The 17,167-nt window shown below is 50.9% G+C and overlaps 9 protein-coding genes across 9 annotated transcripts; 4 read left to right on the plus strand and 5 right to left on the minus strand.

Annotated features, from left to right (window-relative positions):
• Positions 1 to 371: 371 nt before the first annotated feature.
• Positions 372 to 1,142, plus strand: COCVIDRAFT_101295 (hypothetical protein; the record flags this gene model as incomplete). Its single annotated transcript, XM_014700382.1, has 1 exon — positions 372 to 1,142. The coding sequence occupies one exon, from the start codon at positions 372 to 374 to the stop codon at positions 1,140 to 1,142; it is 771 nt and encodes a 256-aa protein (XP_014555868.1).
• A 533-nt stretch (positions 1,143 to 1,675) lies between these two features.
• Positions 1,676 to 2,910, minus strand: COCVIDRAFT_27280 (hypothetical protein; the record flags this gene model as incomplete). The annotated part of the gene is made up of 2 exons (XM_014700383.1): positions 1,676 to 2,744; positions 2,849 to 2,910. 2 exons carry the CDS (start codon positions 2,908 to 2,910, stop codon positions 1,676 to 1,678), a joined length of 1,131 nt encoding a protein of 376 aa, XP_014555869.1.
• A 232-nt stretch (positions 2,911 to 3,142) lies between these two features.
• On the plus strand, positions 3,143 to 3,652 carry COCVIDRAFT_101194 (hypothetical protein; the record flags this gene model as incomplete). Its single annotated transcript, XM_014700384.1, has 2 exons — positions 3,143 to 3,338; positions 3,477 to 3,652. The coding sequence occupies 2 exons, from the start codon at positions 3,143 to 3,145 to the stop codon at positions 3,650 to 3,652; spliced, it is 372 nt and encodes a 123-aa protein (XP_014555870.1).
• A 130-nt stretch (positions 3,653 to 3,782) lies between these two features.
• On the minus strand, positions 3,783 to 5,914 carry COCVIDRAFT_16638 (hypothetical protein; the record flags this gene model as incomplete). The annotated part of the gene is made up of 2 exons (XM_014700348.1): positions 3,783 to 5,573; positions 5,621 to 5,914. The coding sequence occupies 2 exons, from the start codon at positions 5,912 to 5,914 to the stop codon at positions 3,783 to 3,785; spliced, it is 2,085 nt and encodes a 694-aa protein (XP_014555834.1).
• A 355-nt stretch (positions 5,915 to 6,269) lies between these two features.
• COCVIDRAFT_101311 (hypothetical protein) lies at positions 6,270 to 9,032 on the plus strand (the record flags this gene model as incomplete). Its single annotated transcript, XM_014700385.1, has 2 exons — positions 6,270 to 7,069; positions 7,118 to 9,032. 2 exons carry the CDS (start codon positions 6,270 to 6,272, stop codon positions 9,030 to 9,032), a joined length of 2,715 nt encoding a protein of 904 aa, XP_014555871.1.
• Positions 9,033 to 9,535: 503 nt separating this feature from the next.
• Positions 9,536 to 10,309, minus strand: COCVIDRAFT_101186 (hypothetical protein; the record flags this gene model as incomplete). The annotated part of the gene is made up of 3 exons (XM_014700386.1): positions 9,536 to 9,727; positions 9,781 to 10,206; positions 10,262 to 10,309. 3 exons carry the CDS (start codon positions 10,307 to 10,309, stop codon positions 9,536 to 9,538), a joined length of 666 nt encoding a protein of 221 aa, XP_014555872.1.
• Positions 10,310 to 10,964: 655 nt separating this feature from the next.
• Positions 10,965 to 11,615, minus strand: COCVIDRAFT_16641 (hypothetical protein; the record flags this gene model as incomplete). The annotated part of the gene is made up of 4 exons (XM_014700349.1): positions 10,965 to 11,002; positions 11,056 to 11,119; positions 11,331 to 11,380; positions 11,435 to 11,615. 4 exons carry the CDS (start codon positions 11,613 to 11,615, stop codon positions 10,965 to 10,967), a joined length of 333 nt encoding a protein of 110 aa, XP_014555835.1.
• Positions 11,616 to 12,136: 521 nt separating this feature from the next.
• Positions 12,137 to 14,810, minus strand: COCVIDRAFT_101143 (hypothetical protein; the record flags this gene model as incomplete). The annotated part of the gene is made up of 3 exons (XM_014700387.1): positions 12,137 to 12,382; positions 12,431 to 14,658; positions 14,708 to 14,810. The coding sequence occupies 3 exons, from the start codon at positions 14,808 to 14,810 to the stop codon at positions 12,137 to 12,139; spliced, it is 2,577 nt and encodes an 858-aa protein (XP_014555873.1).
• A 482-nt stretch (positions 14,811 to 15,292) lies between these two features.
• COCVIDRAFT_16643 (hypothetical protein) lies at positions 15,293 to 17,026 on the plus strand (the record flags this gene model as incomplete). The annotated part of the gene is made up of 3 exons (XM_014700350.1): positions 15,293 to 15,357; positions 15,411 to 15,465; positions 15,515 to 17,026. 3 exons carry the CDS (start codon positions 15,293 to 15,295, stop codon positions 17,024 to 17,026), a joined length of 1,632 nt encoding a protein of 543 aa, XP_014555836.1.
• Positions 17,027 to 17,167: the final 141 nt, after the last annotated feature.

Raw genomic sequence — 17,167 nt, forward strand, 5'->3', positions numbered from 1 at the left:
GATTGAAAGATGTCTGATTCGCTTACCCGTGTGTGTTTAAGGCATCCTGTGACCACCACAAAGTACGGCATTACGAGACAATGACTGTGGCGATACTTGGCGCTAGTTGAAAGACATCAGTTGTGAGGCGGAGACAGGGCAGATTATCGTGTCTGCTTTGGGTCAGTGGCTTGTCGTGATCGGTAGAAGACTGGTAACCGTTCTTCCGGGGTTTGCCATCGAACTACCGTACTACAACAGAGTAGCCTTGGAGACTTTTTGCATGTGGGAACAAGGCTGCTGTTACACCGTTACCAATTACACGACGTTCTTCGCCAGGCTACCAACCTCGACACCTCACACCCAGGAGCCCACCTATCACTCTTGGAAAGATGTCAGAGAAACACGAAAATGCCGCTCCACCACCATACTCACCCCACGCATTCTCTCCATCACCCTCAATCCTCGACCAACTAAACACCACACGCACCCAACACATTGAGTCCGTAATCGACACTCACATCCTCCCCCTCATCCACCAACGCATCACCTACGCCATGGCAACCTCAACCCTCGCCCTCCTCCCTTCAGACACATTCCTCGCGCCCACAAAATCAGACAACTCCTCCAGTTTCTTCCAAGAAGACCCCTCATCTTCCTCATCTCCATCAGTCCAAGTCCTCGGCTTCGCCTCTGACACCTCTCCCCCGCACCTCATCTACCTATCCGGTCCCATAAACAGCACAGAATTCTGGAAACTACCACTCGTCCTGCACGAACTCGAATCGATCCTAACTTCACGGTTAAATCCACATTCCACTTCTCCCAAAGATCCGCCTAGCTACCGAGATACTACTACTACTACTACTACTTTTTCTCCTAATACTACTGGTGGTGCAGGTGCGCAAACTCCACCACCACCGCGGTTTTCCCGCCGCAATCTCCTAGCGAGGGTAATGCCGTCGTTGGGCCCAGAACAGGCGTCGCCGGGGAATAACCCAGAGGTTGGCGTGAGACACGTTGATAATGCTACTTCGGGAACGAGCATGGTTATGGTGAAAGCGAGGCTCGAGGAGATTTGTCTAAGGACAGTGAGCGACTTTGGGTTATACGATACGATATCCAAACAATGTGTTATTATCAAAGTAGATGCGAAATGTTGACTTTTCCTGTTGGAACAAGAATCAAGTATCCAAAAAATCAAGTCTGTAGATGTGATGTGCTGCTTCTCAGTTTGAATGTGTGGAATAAAGTCTGGGCATGAAGAGCAAGAACAAAAAGTGAACTGCAATGTCCAGGCAGAGAATTGTGTGAGCAAAAAAGACCGGTATGTGGTAATGAGGGCAAAAAAAAGCGAAACTCCCCCGGAAAGGCTCGAACTTTCAACCTCCTGATAAGCTACTGCTGTAACAGTCAGACGCGCTAGCCAATTGCGCCACGGAGGATGTTTGCGAAAGCGCTGAATGCGCTTCGGTTTTGAGTTTCGATGGAAAGAGCCAGTTTTGTAAAATCCATATTGCCATTTCTCCACCATCTTCACTCAATGGTTGAGGCAAAAGCAATGTTGTTTTCACTGGTCGGCTAATGTGTGGGACGACCCAGGATCTATACGCTCGTTTAGCGAGTAACATTGAGCATGCCCGGCTCTTTCCAGAACCCCAACTATCGCCTATACTGCTCGAATACTGTATTGTCGCTATGCTTGTTCCGCATCATCCCTCAGAACCACAATACCATACGGATCCCTATCTGCCTCGCTGACCTCAACAATGACTTCTTCGTCCGCCAGCGCCTCCTCAAACTCGCCATTTTCCTTGTACTCTTCCCTAACCTTTTTCCACTCCTCCTCCACAGCATCTTCCAGCTGCGTACTCATAATCTCGGCGAGGAATCCGCGCTCAGAATTGCTATGGAACAAGCTGATAACTACTCTTCCTTGTTCGATTGCCGCGAGCGCTGCGTGATGGTCTAGCTCGCCTGTGAAGAGCAAATCGACGTCTAGGCCGCTGAGGAGGCCGGAGCCAGAGCCTGCGCAGATGCCTACGCTTTTGATTTGCATGTCAGAGATTGTTTTGCCTTGGGGGATTGCGATTGGGAAGCCCTTGGGGTTGTTGAGCCCTTTGCCTATGCGATCGAGGAGGGTGGGAAGGGGCTGGGCATGGTCGAATCTCACGATGCGGCCCATGCCGGCGTTGGGATGTGAAGCGAGTTCCGGCGTCTGAGGTTTGATGACTTCTCTTTTGTGTGGAGCAGTAACCGGGGCTGTTGAAGTGAGCAGCTTGCCAAGTTGTAGGGTGCGCTGGCTCGGGTGGTGGTTCAGGGTAAAAGTTGGCCGTTTCTTCTCAATGAAGGGATCGTCGTTGTTTTCCTCTGTAGGATTTGAGGGCTCTGGTTGAGCACCCGCGTCTGGAGACTGACCCACATTCTTTGTGCCTGTAACAATATCTGCTAGCCAATCTCCCAATCCTCCTGGTGCCGCATCTAACGCTGTATGTGGACAGTAAACACTAATACCATGACTGGCTAGCCGCAGTAGTGATTGCTGTTGTGTATCCGCAAGAGTCAACGACTTCAGGCCTCGAAATATGATAGGATGGTATGCGATGATGATCGAAGAGTTGAGTGCAATGGCCTCGTCGGCAACGGCTTTGGTGAGGTCAATGGTGAGGAGGACGGTGTTTGACTGGCGGCGAGACGCATTGAACGGTGCTTCGAGTAGCAATCCGGTATTGTCCCAAGAATTGTCTGCAAGCTCTCGCGGATACCTTTATTTACAATCAGTACTTTTCCAGAGGAAGTTTGCATATGTTTGGTTGTCTGGCTGTGAGATTCAAAGGAACAATATTCAGCCTGTGGAAAGTAAACCTACAGCCTCCGCATTGCTCTTACAACCGCCTGGGAGAACGGCGCACAAGTAGTAGTCGCACTCATTGCGAATCGCCGTGCCGTGGACACAAACATACAGCTCTTAATGGAACAATTGCAAACCCAAAGCAGCAATACTTTGCAATCACAAAGGCACGCGCCAATCACCCCTGCACCCGTAGCTGACATGCGTCATCAGCCCCTCCCCGCTTCCGGTCTGCGCCTTTTCCTGATCCGGAGCCCCAATCTTATCAGATCCGAAGATAGGAACACTGGAGGAATATCACATCATTACCACATGGATCCACGACACAAACTTTACAAAACACTCGACACTCTTACGATCGATTCAGAAAATACTAAAGCAATGAGTGCAAGAACGGATGTGGAGGCCACGAACGTGCAGGCTACCTCCGGCGTGACCATGGAAGGAATCAAGAAGAAACTGGAAGACGGACTCGGTGCAACACATGTTGAGATTGAAGATTTGAGTGGTATGCATAAATTTCATTTTTCTACTAAGATAAGAAAGCGAAGAAAACAAAGCAAAACGCGACGGGCGGGGTCTGGCGTGGGATATTTTCTTTTCGGATGCTCTCTGAGTCACAGGACTACGCTGATATTACAAACAGGCGGATGCGGGCAAATGTACGAGGCCATCATCGTATCACCACAATTTGCCAAGAAGACCACTCTAGCACGACACCGGCTAGTCAACAGTACACTGAAGGAAGAAATTGCAGCGATACATGCGTGGACACCAAAGTGTCATACACCAGAGGAATGGGAGAAGAAGAAACCGCAGTAAATACGATAAAGCCTAGCCGTAGTTAATACAACCAAACTATGACGCAACTTAATGAGTAAAGCACGTTTCATGATGCAGGATACAGGCCTACACTTCAACGAGGCCACATCTATTCTATACGTATAGCTCTCTAGCTCAGTAGCACCCGTATTTCACCACTGGTACGAGGGAACAAATCCCTCAATCTGGGTTCCTGCTCCTCACCTTCCTCTTCCTCATCGTCCATCAACTCATCCGCAGCTATTATCTTGCCCTCTACCAACTCAAAATCCTCACAGAACTTGCCAGCAGCCTCTTCCGTGATATCTTGTATCATCTTTCTATTGCGTAGCTGCTTGATGTTCTCTGCTGCGTCGATGAGGGCAGATGGTAAGAACTCATCCAGCTGTTGACTGGCAGAGACTAGTGCATCTGGTTTGAATGCTTCCAACTGGGGCACTGTCTTGAGACTTTCGGCAGAGTCGCTGATTGGTGCAAGCGCCTCAAGCAGAGTAACTAGACCAGACTCGTTGACCAGGTATTGATGTTGATAGTCTGTTAGTTTGACTACAGTCTCCTGGATTGCGTCCTCGAGATCGCTGACTCGCTCCTTGGTGAAAGCATATTGCGAGAGAACTTCTTTGGCCGCAAACAAGCAGTTGATGGCGAAGATGGAGTTATCAGGCTCTTTCATGCCTTTCTGTAGGTTCTCGCAACTGCTCAAGAAAGGATCAAGAGCTTCTGATAGTACAGCCTGGAAGCCCTGGCCATCATCATCTGTTGCAGCGAGTGATGTATCGTAACTTTTTGCAAGTACTTTGAGTATTTGCAATGCCTCTTCCAGGAATTCAGGAGGAGAGAGATCTGCTGGCGCCACAGCAAGATCACTTTGTACGTTGGCGACGTAGTCTCTCATATTTGCGCGGAACTGCCGCATCGCAGAAGCTTCTAATGTGTCAAAGACATCCAGAACTTCTGAATCGGCCCCAAGCAGCTTTGCAAACGTTCCCTTGTAAAAGCCAATCAGATTGGCAATTTTGTATGCCAGGGTCGCATCGTCATGACTTTGGATGACTTGTTCTGTTCGCTGTCTCAACAAACGAGCTACACCTGCAAGATCACGGCTAACAAGGTGATTGAGAGCCTTTCGCCCGTCAAACACCTCGGCATCTTGGTCACCTCTTAGCCAAGGCTCGCTTTCCAAGCCAGCCTGGATGGAACGTTTGATTTCTTCACCATCCGAGATGAAAAGGTTTTCGAGTGCCTCTCTTTCTGATACTGTCGTAGAGTGAGCCCATGCAAGCATATCTCCCACATAGCGCAGCGGATCGTGAGCGTAAAACTCAATGGGCTTGGTGGCTATGTGGTTTTCTGATGTCGAGCCGGTCAATGCTGCATGGAAGGCGTCTGACAGAATCGACTCGCGAGCTTCAGCAAAAGAGTCTAGACAGCTTTGGAACAGGGTAGGTCGTTCAGCCAGTACACGCAGAGATCGCCGGACCGATGCGCTGATCTGTGGATTCTCCAGATCTAGCGTTTTGAATTCGCGTTGGATCCACCGATAAAGCTTTTGGAAAGCAGAGTTGAGCTGTTTGGAGCTTCTTTCTAGCACCTCTAGGCCCAGTCGCTGATCTTCGGTCCCGAGAAGTACTTGGCAGTCATGATGTATCTTTTTTACACGGGTCAATATTTGGAAGAATTCCTCGTTAACAGGCTCCGCGGTAGAAGTCAATACAGTTACATCCTCCTCCGTGATGAGGAAATGAGCAGTGAATGCGTTAAGCACTTGCTGTTTGGATTCGACCTGTTTCTTCTGGCTTACGAGACTGGTAGCTTCTTCCAAGACAGGGTCAGTCTCTTTGTTTGCAGCCGCAATATGGCCACGCATATCAGCACAGTAGTTGTTCAGACTGCTGATTGCTGTTCCGATGCGCTTCAATTGCTGGAATCGTTTAGCAGACTACTTTTAGTGCTTGTGTTCTGACATACCTCGGCAACCTGGCCAAAGTCCTTGATGATCTCGCCATTGCACTGTATGACTTCTTTTTGCACATCAAGGCGAAGTTGACGACGCGTCTCCGCAGAGTTTTGTACTCCACGTGCATCCAGAGTTTCTAAGGCATCTCGAATCTCAAGATCTGCATAGGAAGCGGAGAGCACACTCGTGATGCGGCTGGCTAGCGCATTCGCACCCTTTGAAGCGGGCGTCCCCGATGGCGACGAGGGAGAAGCGCCATTCTGGGACGCTGGAGCAGCGCGGTCGTAGAAATAGCTTGTCGTCATGAATGAATGGGTGTCGTGACCTTTGCCTAGAAAGGTGTCATGTCGGGCAAACCCAGGGCAGGTGCAGCCGAGCTTATCGATAGATAGATCGATAGGTACCAGCGCGGCGCGTCACCTGCATGAGTCCCATGTCGATGAGGCGCTCGACGATAGCCACACTCATCGCCGCCCACTTGTATCCTGCTGATACAACTACTGACCAGACTTGCGTCAGAGCCCATGGATTCAGGCCTCAACTTCTGGGGATCACGCTTTTGGTCCTCTGACCCTACTCGCCCATAAAACGCACCCATCCAGCGCAGCACGGCCACGCGCCCCGCCCGTTGGCTCAGCGCAATACCGCACAACGACCATGATGGCTTCCAACCTGCTGTCCAGACTCCTTCCCTCTGCCTCAGACGATCTCTACGAGAACGAACCGCTAAACACTACACACCACCGTGACTCTGTCTCGACTGAGGAGCAGCACGAGATGGACATAGACGAGGAGAACTTTGGTGCTCGCTTTGAGGAGCAGGACCTGGCGCACTTGCTTGAGGAAGCGTCCTCCAGCCAGATGACGACCGAGAGCCGCGCAGTCTCTCCAGATGCCAAACGTAACGCACCACCAGGCATCAACACAGCAGGTCGCATACCCGCGTGGAGACAGCCTGCGCCAGCCCGCACTGCGCCTATCGACGATGACGACGATGTTCCCCAGTCCCTGCTGCTCGAAGGCGGACATGGGCCAGCACCGGGTTCAAGTAAGCGCGGTGAAGGTCTTCCCATGCCTGTACCAGGCCCGTCAACGCGACAGACACGGGCGCAGTGGGATGCTACCCGCACACAGCAACGACTTCACGACGACGACAGAAGAGGGGCACCTTCACAACCTTGGGGGCATACCAGTAGACCTGGACACTTCGCGGCAGATCCTCGGGAGAAAGCCTTGTGGCTTTGGGTAAATCAGACGGATCTGGATAACTATATGACTGAGGTCTATGAGTACTACGTTGGTTGTGGCATATACTCGATCCTTCTGAGGAAGGTCTTGACGCTTCTGCAAACAGCATTTGTGGTGGGCTTCATGACATTTCTTGGATGGTGTATCGACTACTCCAAATTTCCTGACAGCAACAAGATGAGCCAGGTCTTGGTACCAAAGTGTGCTGCGAGGTTAGCTCTTCTTTCCGATACCACAAAGTTTCAACTGACAGTACATAGAATACACGGCTTTTGGATACTGGCCCTCTGGCTCTTCGTCATATATTGGCTCTACTCATTCTACAACATGGTCACAGACATACCTCGGCTGCGAGCTATGCACGATTTCTACCACTATTTATTGGACATTCCCGACTGCGACATTCAAACGATACAATGGCAGCAAGTCGTCACACGCATCATGGCGTTACGAGATTTGAACTTGACTACTGCTTCCAATCTGTCACCAGAAACACGCAAGTTACTCGACTCGAAAAGCAGGCAGCGCCTGGATGCTATTGATATCGCAGGCCGCCTCATGCGCCGTGATAACTATCTCATTGCCCTATTCAACAAGGAGATACTTGACGTCACTGTCCCCTTGCCCTTCCTGGGCAACCGCTACATCTTCTCCGAGACTACCAAATGGCATGTCAACCTTGCCATTATGGACTTCGTCTTCAGCGGGCCAAATGGCCAATTTAACCCAGACTTCCTCAAGGAACGCAACCGCCGGGAGCTCGTGAAGCGATTGAAGACACGTTTCTTCTGGACCGGCATTATTAGTATTCTTTGCGCCCCTTTTGCCGTGGTTTTTGTGCTGGCCTCATACCTGTTCAAATACTTCACTGAATACCACAAGGACCCAGGCCAGCTCAGCAATCGGGACTTCACGACTTTCGCTCAGTGGAAATTCCGCGAATTCAACGAACTTCCTCATTATTTTGCCCGTCGCCGTAACATGGCCTATCCATACGCGAATCTCTACCTCGCCCAGTTTCCGAAAGACAAAACTGAGCAGCTATCATCATTTGTCGCATTCATTGCAGGTGCTTTCGCATTCGTCCTCGTATTATTTACCCTTCTCGGCTCCGAGTTGTTTCTCAACTTTGAAATCACACCTGGCAAGACAGCTATCTTCTGGATTGGTATCCTTACTACGGTATACCGCGTCGCAAGGGGAAGCAGCCCTCAGGAAGACCAAGTCACAGACCCGGCCTACTACCTCAACCATGTCATCTATCACACACGCTATGAACCCGAATCATGGCGTGACAGACTACATACTGACGAAGTCCGCGCTGAGTTCACCAAACTATACCAACCCAAAATCCTCATATTTGCCGAGGAGATTTTGAGCATGGTTGTCACTCCATTCCTGCTCATTTTCAGACTACCCAATTGTAGCGAGCGGATTGTCGACTTCTTCCGCGAATTCTCGATCGTCGTCGACGGCTTAGGCGTCACATGTTCCTACTCCATGTTCCCATCCACAAAGACAACCCGTAACGCCAACAACATCCCCGCCAACGGCACCGGCGCCCGCAGAGAAGACCCAGACCTCCGCGAAGATTACTTCATGGCCAAAGACAATAAGATGATGGCTTCCTACTACGGCTTCCTAGACACATACCAGAATTCCGGCCGCGGCTACAACAGCCGTCTACAAGGCCGCAGTAACTTCCATCCCCCACCACAATTCCCAAACACCTTTGGCACAATGTCTCAGACCGCTCAACCAATAGAGATGGGCGCAAAAGCATCAAGCCGAAACCAACCCAGTCGCCAAAACCTCCAGCAAAGAACACCGAGACAGAGACCCATGGCAAGAGACGAGCCCATGACCTCTATGATGCTTGATCCGCACCACCAGCCTTCCTCGGCCTCGATGCTGCGTGGCTCACCTCACCAAGCGGGGACGAACCGGTACCGTACGCCTCTTCAACCAGTGTCGGATGCACCGGGTCCGTCGCACACTCGCATCGAGGAAGAAAGCATGCTTGGTGACTCGTGGCGAACAAGCCGGCTAGCGCAAGACGACGACGATGAAGAAGAGGCGGTTGCACCAGCGAACAATGGTGGGGGAGTCTTGCAGCTGTTGCAGCAGTTTTCTAGAGCCCAGGCTGAAGGTCGGGGCGCGGGTGTTGGCGTTTAATCTTTGTTTCTTGAAGGGAGGTTGGATAACATTCGCATGGAGCGCCTGGGAATCACTGGGCGTTTGTTCAAGTATCTTTTCCTTATTCCCACTCAATCCACAGTTAGCATAGCAGTGTTGTGATTAGAAATAAATGGCACATTATTGCAAACATATTCTCCTGTTTCACCAGTAGCATTAAAGAATCAGGCCTAGATATCTGACATGGGCGATCCTAATCACCATAGCCTTCCATGCAAATGTGCTGGTTGAACTGGGCATGCACTTGACTAGTCTTCATCATACCATCACGTCCTCCTCATACTGCCATGTGGGAAGCAGACATTGTTGTATCATTTGTCATTGTCGGGCTGTTCCTGGTCGTTCTCTACAGTTACATGCCGCAGAGGCTCTCCCTCCAGCCTTCATCCATAACCGATGAAGAAAACAAATCACGCCGTAACCGAATTCCCATTGGACCCATGATCATCATGCACAGCAACCCATTTCGCTCAACTCAAAATCTAAGCAGATGCTTCGAAAGCGGTAGGGAAGCGGCGGATGTTGTCGGCAAGGTTACCCTTGTTGCGGAGGAACTGAACGTAGGCACCGTCGATCTTGACCTTACCCTCCTGGCGCTGCTGGACGTACTCCTCGCGCTTGAGAGGGGTGAATCCCCAGTTCTTGGAGACGATGATCTTCTGGCGACCAGGGAACTGGAGCTGGTTAGTTTCGAAACATTACTAGTATGTATTTTTTATCCACATACCTTGTACTGGCAACGCCTCAGAGCCTCGAGAGCAATAGCGCGGTTAGAGTCCCTAGTCCTGACGGACATGAGGATCTGACCAATGTTGACACGAGCGACAAGACCGTTGGGCTTGCCGAAAGCACCACGCATACCGGTTTGCAATCTATCGGCACCAGCGCAAGACAACATCTTGTTGATACGGACGACGTGGTAGGGGTGGACACGGACACGGAGATGGAAAGATTCCTTTCCTCCGCTCTTGACCATGTACTTGTTGGCGCAAATACGGGCGGCTTCGAGAGCCTCGGAAGACAGCTGCTCGTACTCGTTGGAGACCAAGTGGATGCAGAGAGGGAAGTCGTCTACGTTGGCCTTCTTGCGACCGAGGTCGAAGATGCGGATCTTGGCATCGGGTACACCACGGTTGAACCTGCTCTTGGGGTACTGCAACCCAGTCAGCCTATTGTCCTCCTCTCCTTGTATCTCCAGTCTGACGTACGGGCTTGTTCTTGCAGTAGCGGTAGCAACGGGCGGGACGGCGGGCCATTGTGACGGTTCTTCCTGCTTTGAAATCAATGAGCGGATGTTCGGAGAGCGTCGAAAACGAGAAAGAGTGAGTGTGTGCGCAAACTGATAAAGATGTCAGTAAAACGTCTGCCAGAGAATTTGATTGCGACAGCCGTACCTTACCCTTTATTTGAGTGTTAGTGGGGAGGTGTCGGAGGGCGAAGTCGAGGGAAGTCGTCAGTGGTGATTGCTAATCACAATATTGCGCAGCACACGCCAAGACCCGATTAAGCGAGCGCATTGATTTCCAAGCAGGTAAGCGCCACTCAACGTGCAATCCTGGGGATCCGTGGCAACGGATTGCGATCATTATGTTATACGCGCCTCTTCTGAAACAATACCATGTAGACAAGTGACATTGTCTTCTGTTTCACTGCGCATACAAGATACACAAAATGGACTCGTGAACATCACTTATTGCCTGCTCAAACTCGCGGACGGCTTGCGAGACGTCGTTCTGTCTCAATGACATAGTTAGAGCACGGACAGGCTAGTCATAATGAGTCACATTGCAGAGGGTAGATCAAGAAGATGGCTCATGAATCTTGTCATTCATTGGATATCATCAAGGCCGAGCATACGCCGCACCCTAGGTATCATGTCTAACTGATTTTTTCCCCACGTGCTGTACCAATCTAGTTCTCGGTGTTGGTGCTCAGGATATCAGAGTCACCTATATACTGTCAGTGGATCGCGTCGATGTGCAGAAGCCGAACAAAAACATACCAGCGTCGAGGATGGACATGACGGAGCAACGGAAGAGCTTTCCGCAAGCAGTTCCAAGCTCAATCTTCAATCAAGTTAGCTGACAGCTCTCCATGGCCATGATCGGACCAATTCTCAGAGCCAGCCCTCGGAGACAAACCAGTACAACGAACCCTATTACTGTCCAATTCTGTCCCTATAGTGTAGGCCGAGAATATCTGAACTCATGTATAACATGTTCCGTTGTACGGCCATCTCGTCGTTAGGCAATGAGAGAAGGTGGAATGTATACGTACGTTGTTTCCGGAGAAGTGGTGGACAGAGGTCTTGGAAAGCATAGCGTAGTCTGAAGTGATGTTAGCCATGTTTTTTTTTGAATTGCGAAAACCATGTTACTTACACTCGAGCTCAGACTTCCTCAGAGGAGGAGTGTTTCCGGCAATGATGACGAGCTTGGCCTTGCCAGTGCGGAGGCTCTTGAGGGTGGACTTGTAGCCGAGGGTGACCTTACCGGACTTCATCACAAGCGCAAGGCGCGAGTTGATGGAGTCGGCGGTTCTCTTGTTCTTCTTGGGGGCCATCGTTGCACGTAGGAAGTTGTCTGGGAAATTCCTAAGGGTGTTGTTGTGCTCCGGTCGTGAGTTGTGGAAGTTCGCCAGGTAGTGCGCTCACAAAATTCTGTGGGCGAAACGACGCCAAGATTTGCACTAAGCTCCATAAAATCATGACTAAGCTACCACATCCGCGAGCATCGTTTTTAGAACTAATCGTTTAAGTCTTAAGTTCGGTAGGTAATTTTACTTTGATGCTTATAAAGCCTGTCGCATTTGAATTAGGCAAACAGAACAGCAGTGAAATGTACGTGATGCGCTTGCATAACTTGTAACATTGTTTAGTATTGATTGAGCACAGCTTATCTATTGAAGAACTGATGTTTGGACATTGAGCACCCAGCTAATACAAGAAGTCAAAATGTTTTACTCACACAGCGCTACATCATATGGTATCATTGCACTCTAGTCCAACGTTACACAACAGTAGCCATGAACTCATCACTACGTGATATCCGTCAGATTTTACCCAAATACATCAGCAGTCTTGTCTATGCTGCTGCTCTTTGCGTCTGTCTTCCTCCCCGAGTTGGGGCCGAGACAGCACCAGGTCGATTGAGAGTGTATTTGGCAAAGGCTCTTGCCAAGGCCTTCTTCGCGCTGACCTTCTGCGAGCCAACAAAAGAGTCGACCGCGACAGCAATAGCGCGATCAATATCTACTGATGAGCAGTAGTCGGATAAACGCATCTTGCAGAAGGATTCTGCGATACGCAATATAGCCTCAAGATGACGGACCTGATAACATTAGTGGATGGTAAGATCATTTAAAAGCATTCAACTTACAGTGATTGGGTAGGCTCCCGTTGCCATGGACTCTCGACGCATGTCTGCAAAGAGACGCGCAATCTTATCTTGCTCAATCTGGTAGAGCTTGGGTCTGCACCTCTCCCGAGCATAGAGAATGTACTTCCTCAAAAGCTCCTGTGGAATCTCGCCCTCCTTCACTGGAGCATCTCCGTCGACTTCCATCTGATCATCACCATTTTGTGACGCCTTGGCCTTGTCAGAGTAACCATATGCTGAGTTGACAAGAGGGTGTGCTCGACCATGGGAGTTCACCACGAACTTGGCAAGGCGCTCGTCTTCCGCTGGATCGACGGTGTCACGAACAACGCACAGAATGTCAAATCGAGACAGGATAGGCTCTGTAAGCTCCACATTCTGCGAGAAGGGGATTGTGGAGTTGTAGCGTCCACCAATGGGATTGGCAGCAGCTACAATTGAACAACGTGCTTGAAGTGTCGTGACGATACCAGCCTTCGAGATAGAAATAGTCTGCTGCTCCATGGCTTCGTGGATAGAGGTACGATCTTGGTCGTTCATCTTGTCAAACTCGTCAATCAGACAAGTACCCTTGTCTGCAAGCACTAGAGCGCCTCCCTCCAAAGTCCATTCACTTGTCATAGGATCACGACGCACCGAAGCTGTGAGACCAACCGCAGAGGCACCCTGACCGGTGGCGAAGACTGCACGATGGGCGGTCTTCTCAACATACTTCAAGATCTGGGATTTGGCGGTACCGGGATCTCCAAGAAGAAGCACGTTGATATCACCACGAATTGAGTGTCGACCTGGCGCCTCCTTGCTGACACCTCCAAAGAGTGAAAGCGCCACAGCGGTTTTGATGTCAGTATGCCCGTAGATACTTGGCGCAATAGAGCCGATGATCTTGTCGACAATACGCGGGTCTTTGGATAATCTTCGAATCTCCTTCTCGTCATCTTCGGTTAAGCGGAAGCCTGCCAACTGGTCGTGAGACTTGACAATGTAGTTTGCTTCAAGAATGGTAGCGAAGACAGGGAACCCGTTCTTGTTGTTCAAAGCGGCATCGTAGTTATTGCGGTAGATACCTGTGACCTCTATCTCTTCACCAGGCTTTGCAGAGTCAATCAAATCCCAAAGCAGAATAACCTCGCGGTGTCGCGGCAAACGACCAGCTGGAACAGTTCCAGGGGACTCTTGTAAAGTGAGCTTCTGGTAGTTGCGATAGACGGTACGCTCAGAGTTGACTGTGAAAGGACCACGCGATTGGCAGTTCTGACAGAAGGATATCTTGACCTCGACATTGGAGTCCTGGTGGAAGGGTCCAAGTGTGACACCGCACTTGGTGCAGTCAAACTTGACATATTTCAACTGCGGGAAAACTCCGCTTCGACGAGTAACTACTCCGCTGACACGGACAAGGCTGTTGAGATGTGACTGACGAAGCTGGCGGAGAGTGTACTGTACAGGTACGTCGGTAATACGGACATGAATCTCAGAGTGGATGCGCTCGTAGTCTGGGTAGTGAAGGAGAGTCACTTCCATGGCAACCTGGTCGAATATCTTGAGCATTTCAGTTGGCGTGTTCGCAAGCCAGTAGGCTAGCGTGGCCTTCTGCTCTGCCAGATGGTCGAAAGAGACTTCGAGGGACTCAGCGTTGACCTCGCCCAATGTTCGAATGCGGGATCCGTAAACTGAGTGGCCATGCTCATCCGTGTACTCGGTCAAGAAAGACTTGAACTCTCGCGCAATCGTCCTGGCAACCTGTGGTTGGGCAACCCAATCAGTCAACGTATTAGCTTTGACATCGGTGAGCGCTTCAAGCGTCAATTCCTCGTTCATGATGTCATCGGCCATGTCCATATCGTCTTCTTCATCGTAACGGTGTCTCCGAACACGGCGGCGTCCCATTAGACCTGCTAGGCCATCTTGCTCATCGTCGTCTGGCAAAAAGGCAGCAGGCATACGGCGTCTTGCCTCCCTGTCACGAGCGTTCAGGCTTGCATCGAGTTTCCGCCTTTCCGCAAGACTGAGCTCTTCGTATTCGCCTTCATCGTCTATTCCCTGGCCCTCATAGGCATCGTTTTCACGGGCTGCATAATCATTCTCGAAGTCGTCGGCAAAAAGATCGATTCCTTCGGCCTCTTCTGCATCCTCTTCTAGGTCGTCAACATCGCGGATGATGTCGTCTTCGTCAAGCATATCCGCATCATCTTCATTAGGCAACATGGGAGGGGATGAGGCCATGGCTGTGAGCTGTTAGGCGTTTGTTGTGTCCTTTGTTTGCACCGAACTTACGACTGGACGGCGGATGCACAGCTGAGGAGGGAAGGTCTTCATCGTCCCTCGCGCGTTTGTTACTTCTGCCGGCAGGCCCAGCGCCTCGATTTGCGGACGACATGTTGGAGCGAAGGGGTGGGGGTGGTGGTGAGCTGAGTCTTTGTTAGTATTGTGGTATTAGCGGTAAGGAGGGGCTAGAGGTTGGCGCTCGGTGTCTGAGTCGTGCGTGTTTGGGATACGTACCTCATGTTGACTCAATTAACAATTCTCACATGAAGCACGAGACTCTAGTATAGTAATTGGGTACAGCAGTGCGGGGCTGCAGGTGGGAGAGGAGTAGGAGAGGGTCAAGCAACACGACCGCGTCGCGCTTTCCTTTTCCACGCGTAAAGTGGTTTGACTGCAGCCAATCAACGGCCACGCGCATCTTGTGCCATCGATAGGCCTCACAACCCTCCACAACTTGCAATCCCAACAAGTCAGCTTTGGGGCTTTTCAAGCGCTTTGGCATAGACTCAAATCTCCAGCGCCTATTCGGAAATAATATAAAAGCAGTCACCAGTAGGATATTCTGTGATCATGGCTGATTCACAATCCACAAGCATGTCTTCCAAGCCGCGCTCTAGCAGCATGTCGCAAGCATCCGAAAGTTCCCAGACGGCAGCAGAGTATGTTTTCTAGGAGACAACTACGGTGAAATTCGCTGATTGTATTTGAATAGCTTTATCAAAGAGCAGCTTAGCCTCGAGGCAGAAGCACGCGAGGCCCTTCCATATGTGAGTGAGCACACGCCAGATCACCTGTGCACTTGCTGATGCCTGATAGCAATTCGACACTTGCACGCGCGACCTTGGTCCCCTTAGACAAAGCCTCTATGCATGTCTCACTTGCAATCCTGCGCCCGCTTCGTCCGCTCAACAGTACACACCAGCAGGCGTCTGCTATTCATGCTCCATTTCCTGCCATGGCGAACACACGCTCGTTGAACTGTTCAATAAGCGCGACTTCATATGCGATTGCGGCACTACGAGGATACCGGACATGACGCCTTGTACACTTCGCATCAATGCGAAGACTGGGCTGAAAGGCGAGGTGACAGGAGAAGAGCCCGCGAAAACCAACAAATACAATCACAACTTCCAAAACAAATTCTGCGGCTGCGGTCGAGAATATGATCCTCATGAAGAGAAGGGCACAATGTTCCAATGCCTTGGGCTTGGAGGCTGTGACGAAGGTGGCTGTGGTGAGGATTGGTGGCATCCCGAGTGTTTAGTTGGCTTCACTCGAGAGGAGTACAGCAAGATGATCGAAAAACCTGAAGCTGAATCGAAGAATAGTACCACCGAAGCTATGGATGTCGACAAGGCAGCGGAAGGAGAGAAAAAGGCTAACGGGAATGCGGAAGAGACGGTGCCATCGAACGACACGGCTATTGCCGACACAGTCACAAGCAGCAATGGTGTCGATGGGAACGATATTGCAGCGGCTGGCGGCGAAGAAGAAGAAGAAGACGACGACCCGCCCCTACCTCCAGGATTTCCCGAAGAAGATGACTTTGACCACTTCCTCTGCTACAAGTGCGTCGCCGCAAACCCATGGATCAAGAAATATGCGGGCTCAACCGGATTCCTGTCGCCAGTATACTACGACAAAGCCATTGCGCTTTCCCACTCAGAGAAGGTCACTGTCGCTGCCCCAGAGAATGACAGCAAGAAACGCAAAGCATCCGATGAAGACGAAGAGGAGCAGCAGACTCCCTCGAACCTAGCAGCTCCTGCACCGGCTAAGCGTCAAAAGTCTGAAGACCCAAGTGGCGCCCTCTCCAGCATCCCCGAGGGCCCTCCCACCCTTCCTACACCTCCAAAGAAAGCCGAAGCACCAAAACACACCTCTCTTCCCGCCTTACCCGAACCCGCCCTCACAACCCCCTTCTCCCTCTTCTTCAAACCCGACTTCCGCGACCACCTCTGCCACTGCGATACTTGCTACCCGCAACTCAAACTGCACCCCCAACTCCTCGAGGAAGAAGACACCTACGAGCCCCCCGTCTCAGAAGACGGCGATCAAGGCGCGCAATCCGTAGGCACAGGCAGTATCCTGGACCGTGGCGAAGCCGCCTTCAACAACATGGATCGTGTTCGCGCCATCCAGGGCGCAATGGCATATGCGCATATTAGAGACAAGGTTTCTGCGTTCCTAAAGCCGTTTGCCGAGTCGGGTCAGGCGGTTGGGGCCGAGGATGTCAAGGCGTATTTTGAGAAGCTGAGGGGTGATGCGCAGGGGATAGAGGATGCAGCGGGTGGTGCAAAGGCGAGTCGCGATAATGAGGATGGATAGGTGGGTGGCGGTGGTGGGAAGGAGCAGAGTGGATATTGAGATTGGGATGGTGGGATAGGAAGGTAAGGAGGTTTGGAACATGCACGCTTAAGTGGATGATGAACACTTGAGATAAAGTAAATTGGAACTATAGTAATGAAA

Source organism: Bipolaris victoriae (assembly GCF_000527765.1).
Source record: "Bipolaris victoriae FI3 unplaced genomic scaffold scaffold_50, whole genome shotgun sequence".
In the NCBI taxonomy this organism is placed as follows: Eukaryota; Fungi; Ascomycota; class Dothideomycetes; order Pleosporales; family Pleosporaceae; genus Bipolaris; species Bipolaris victoriae.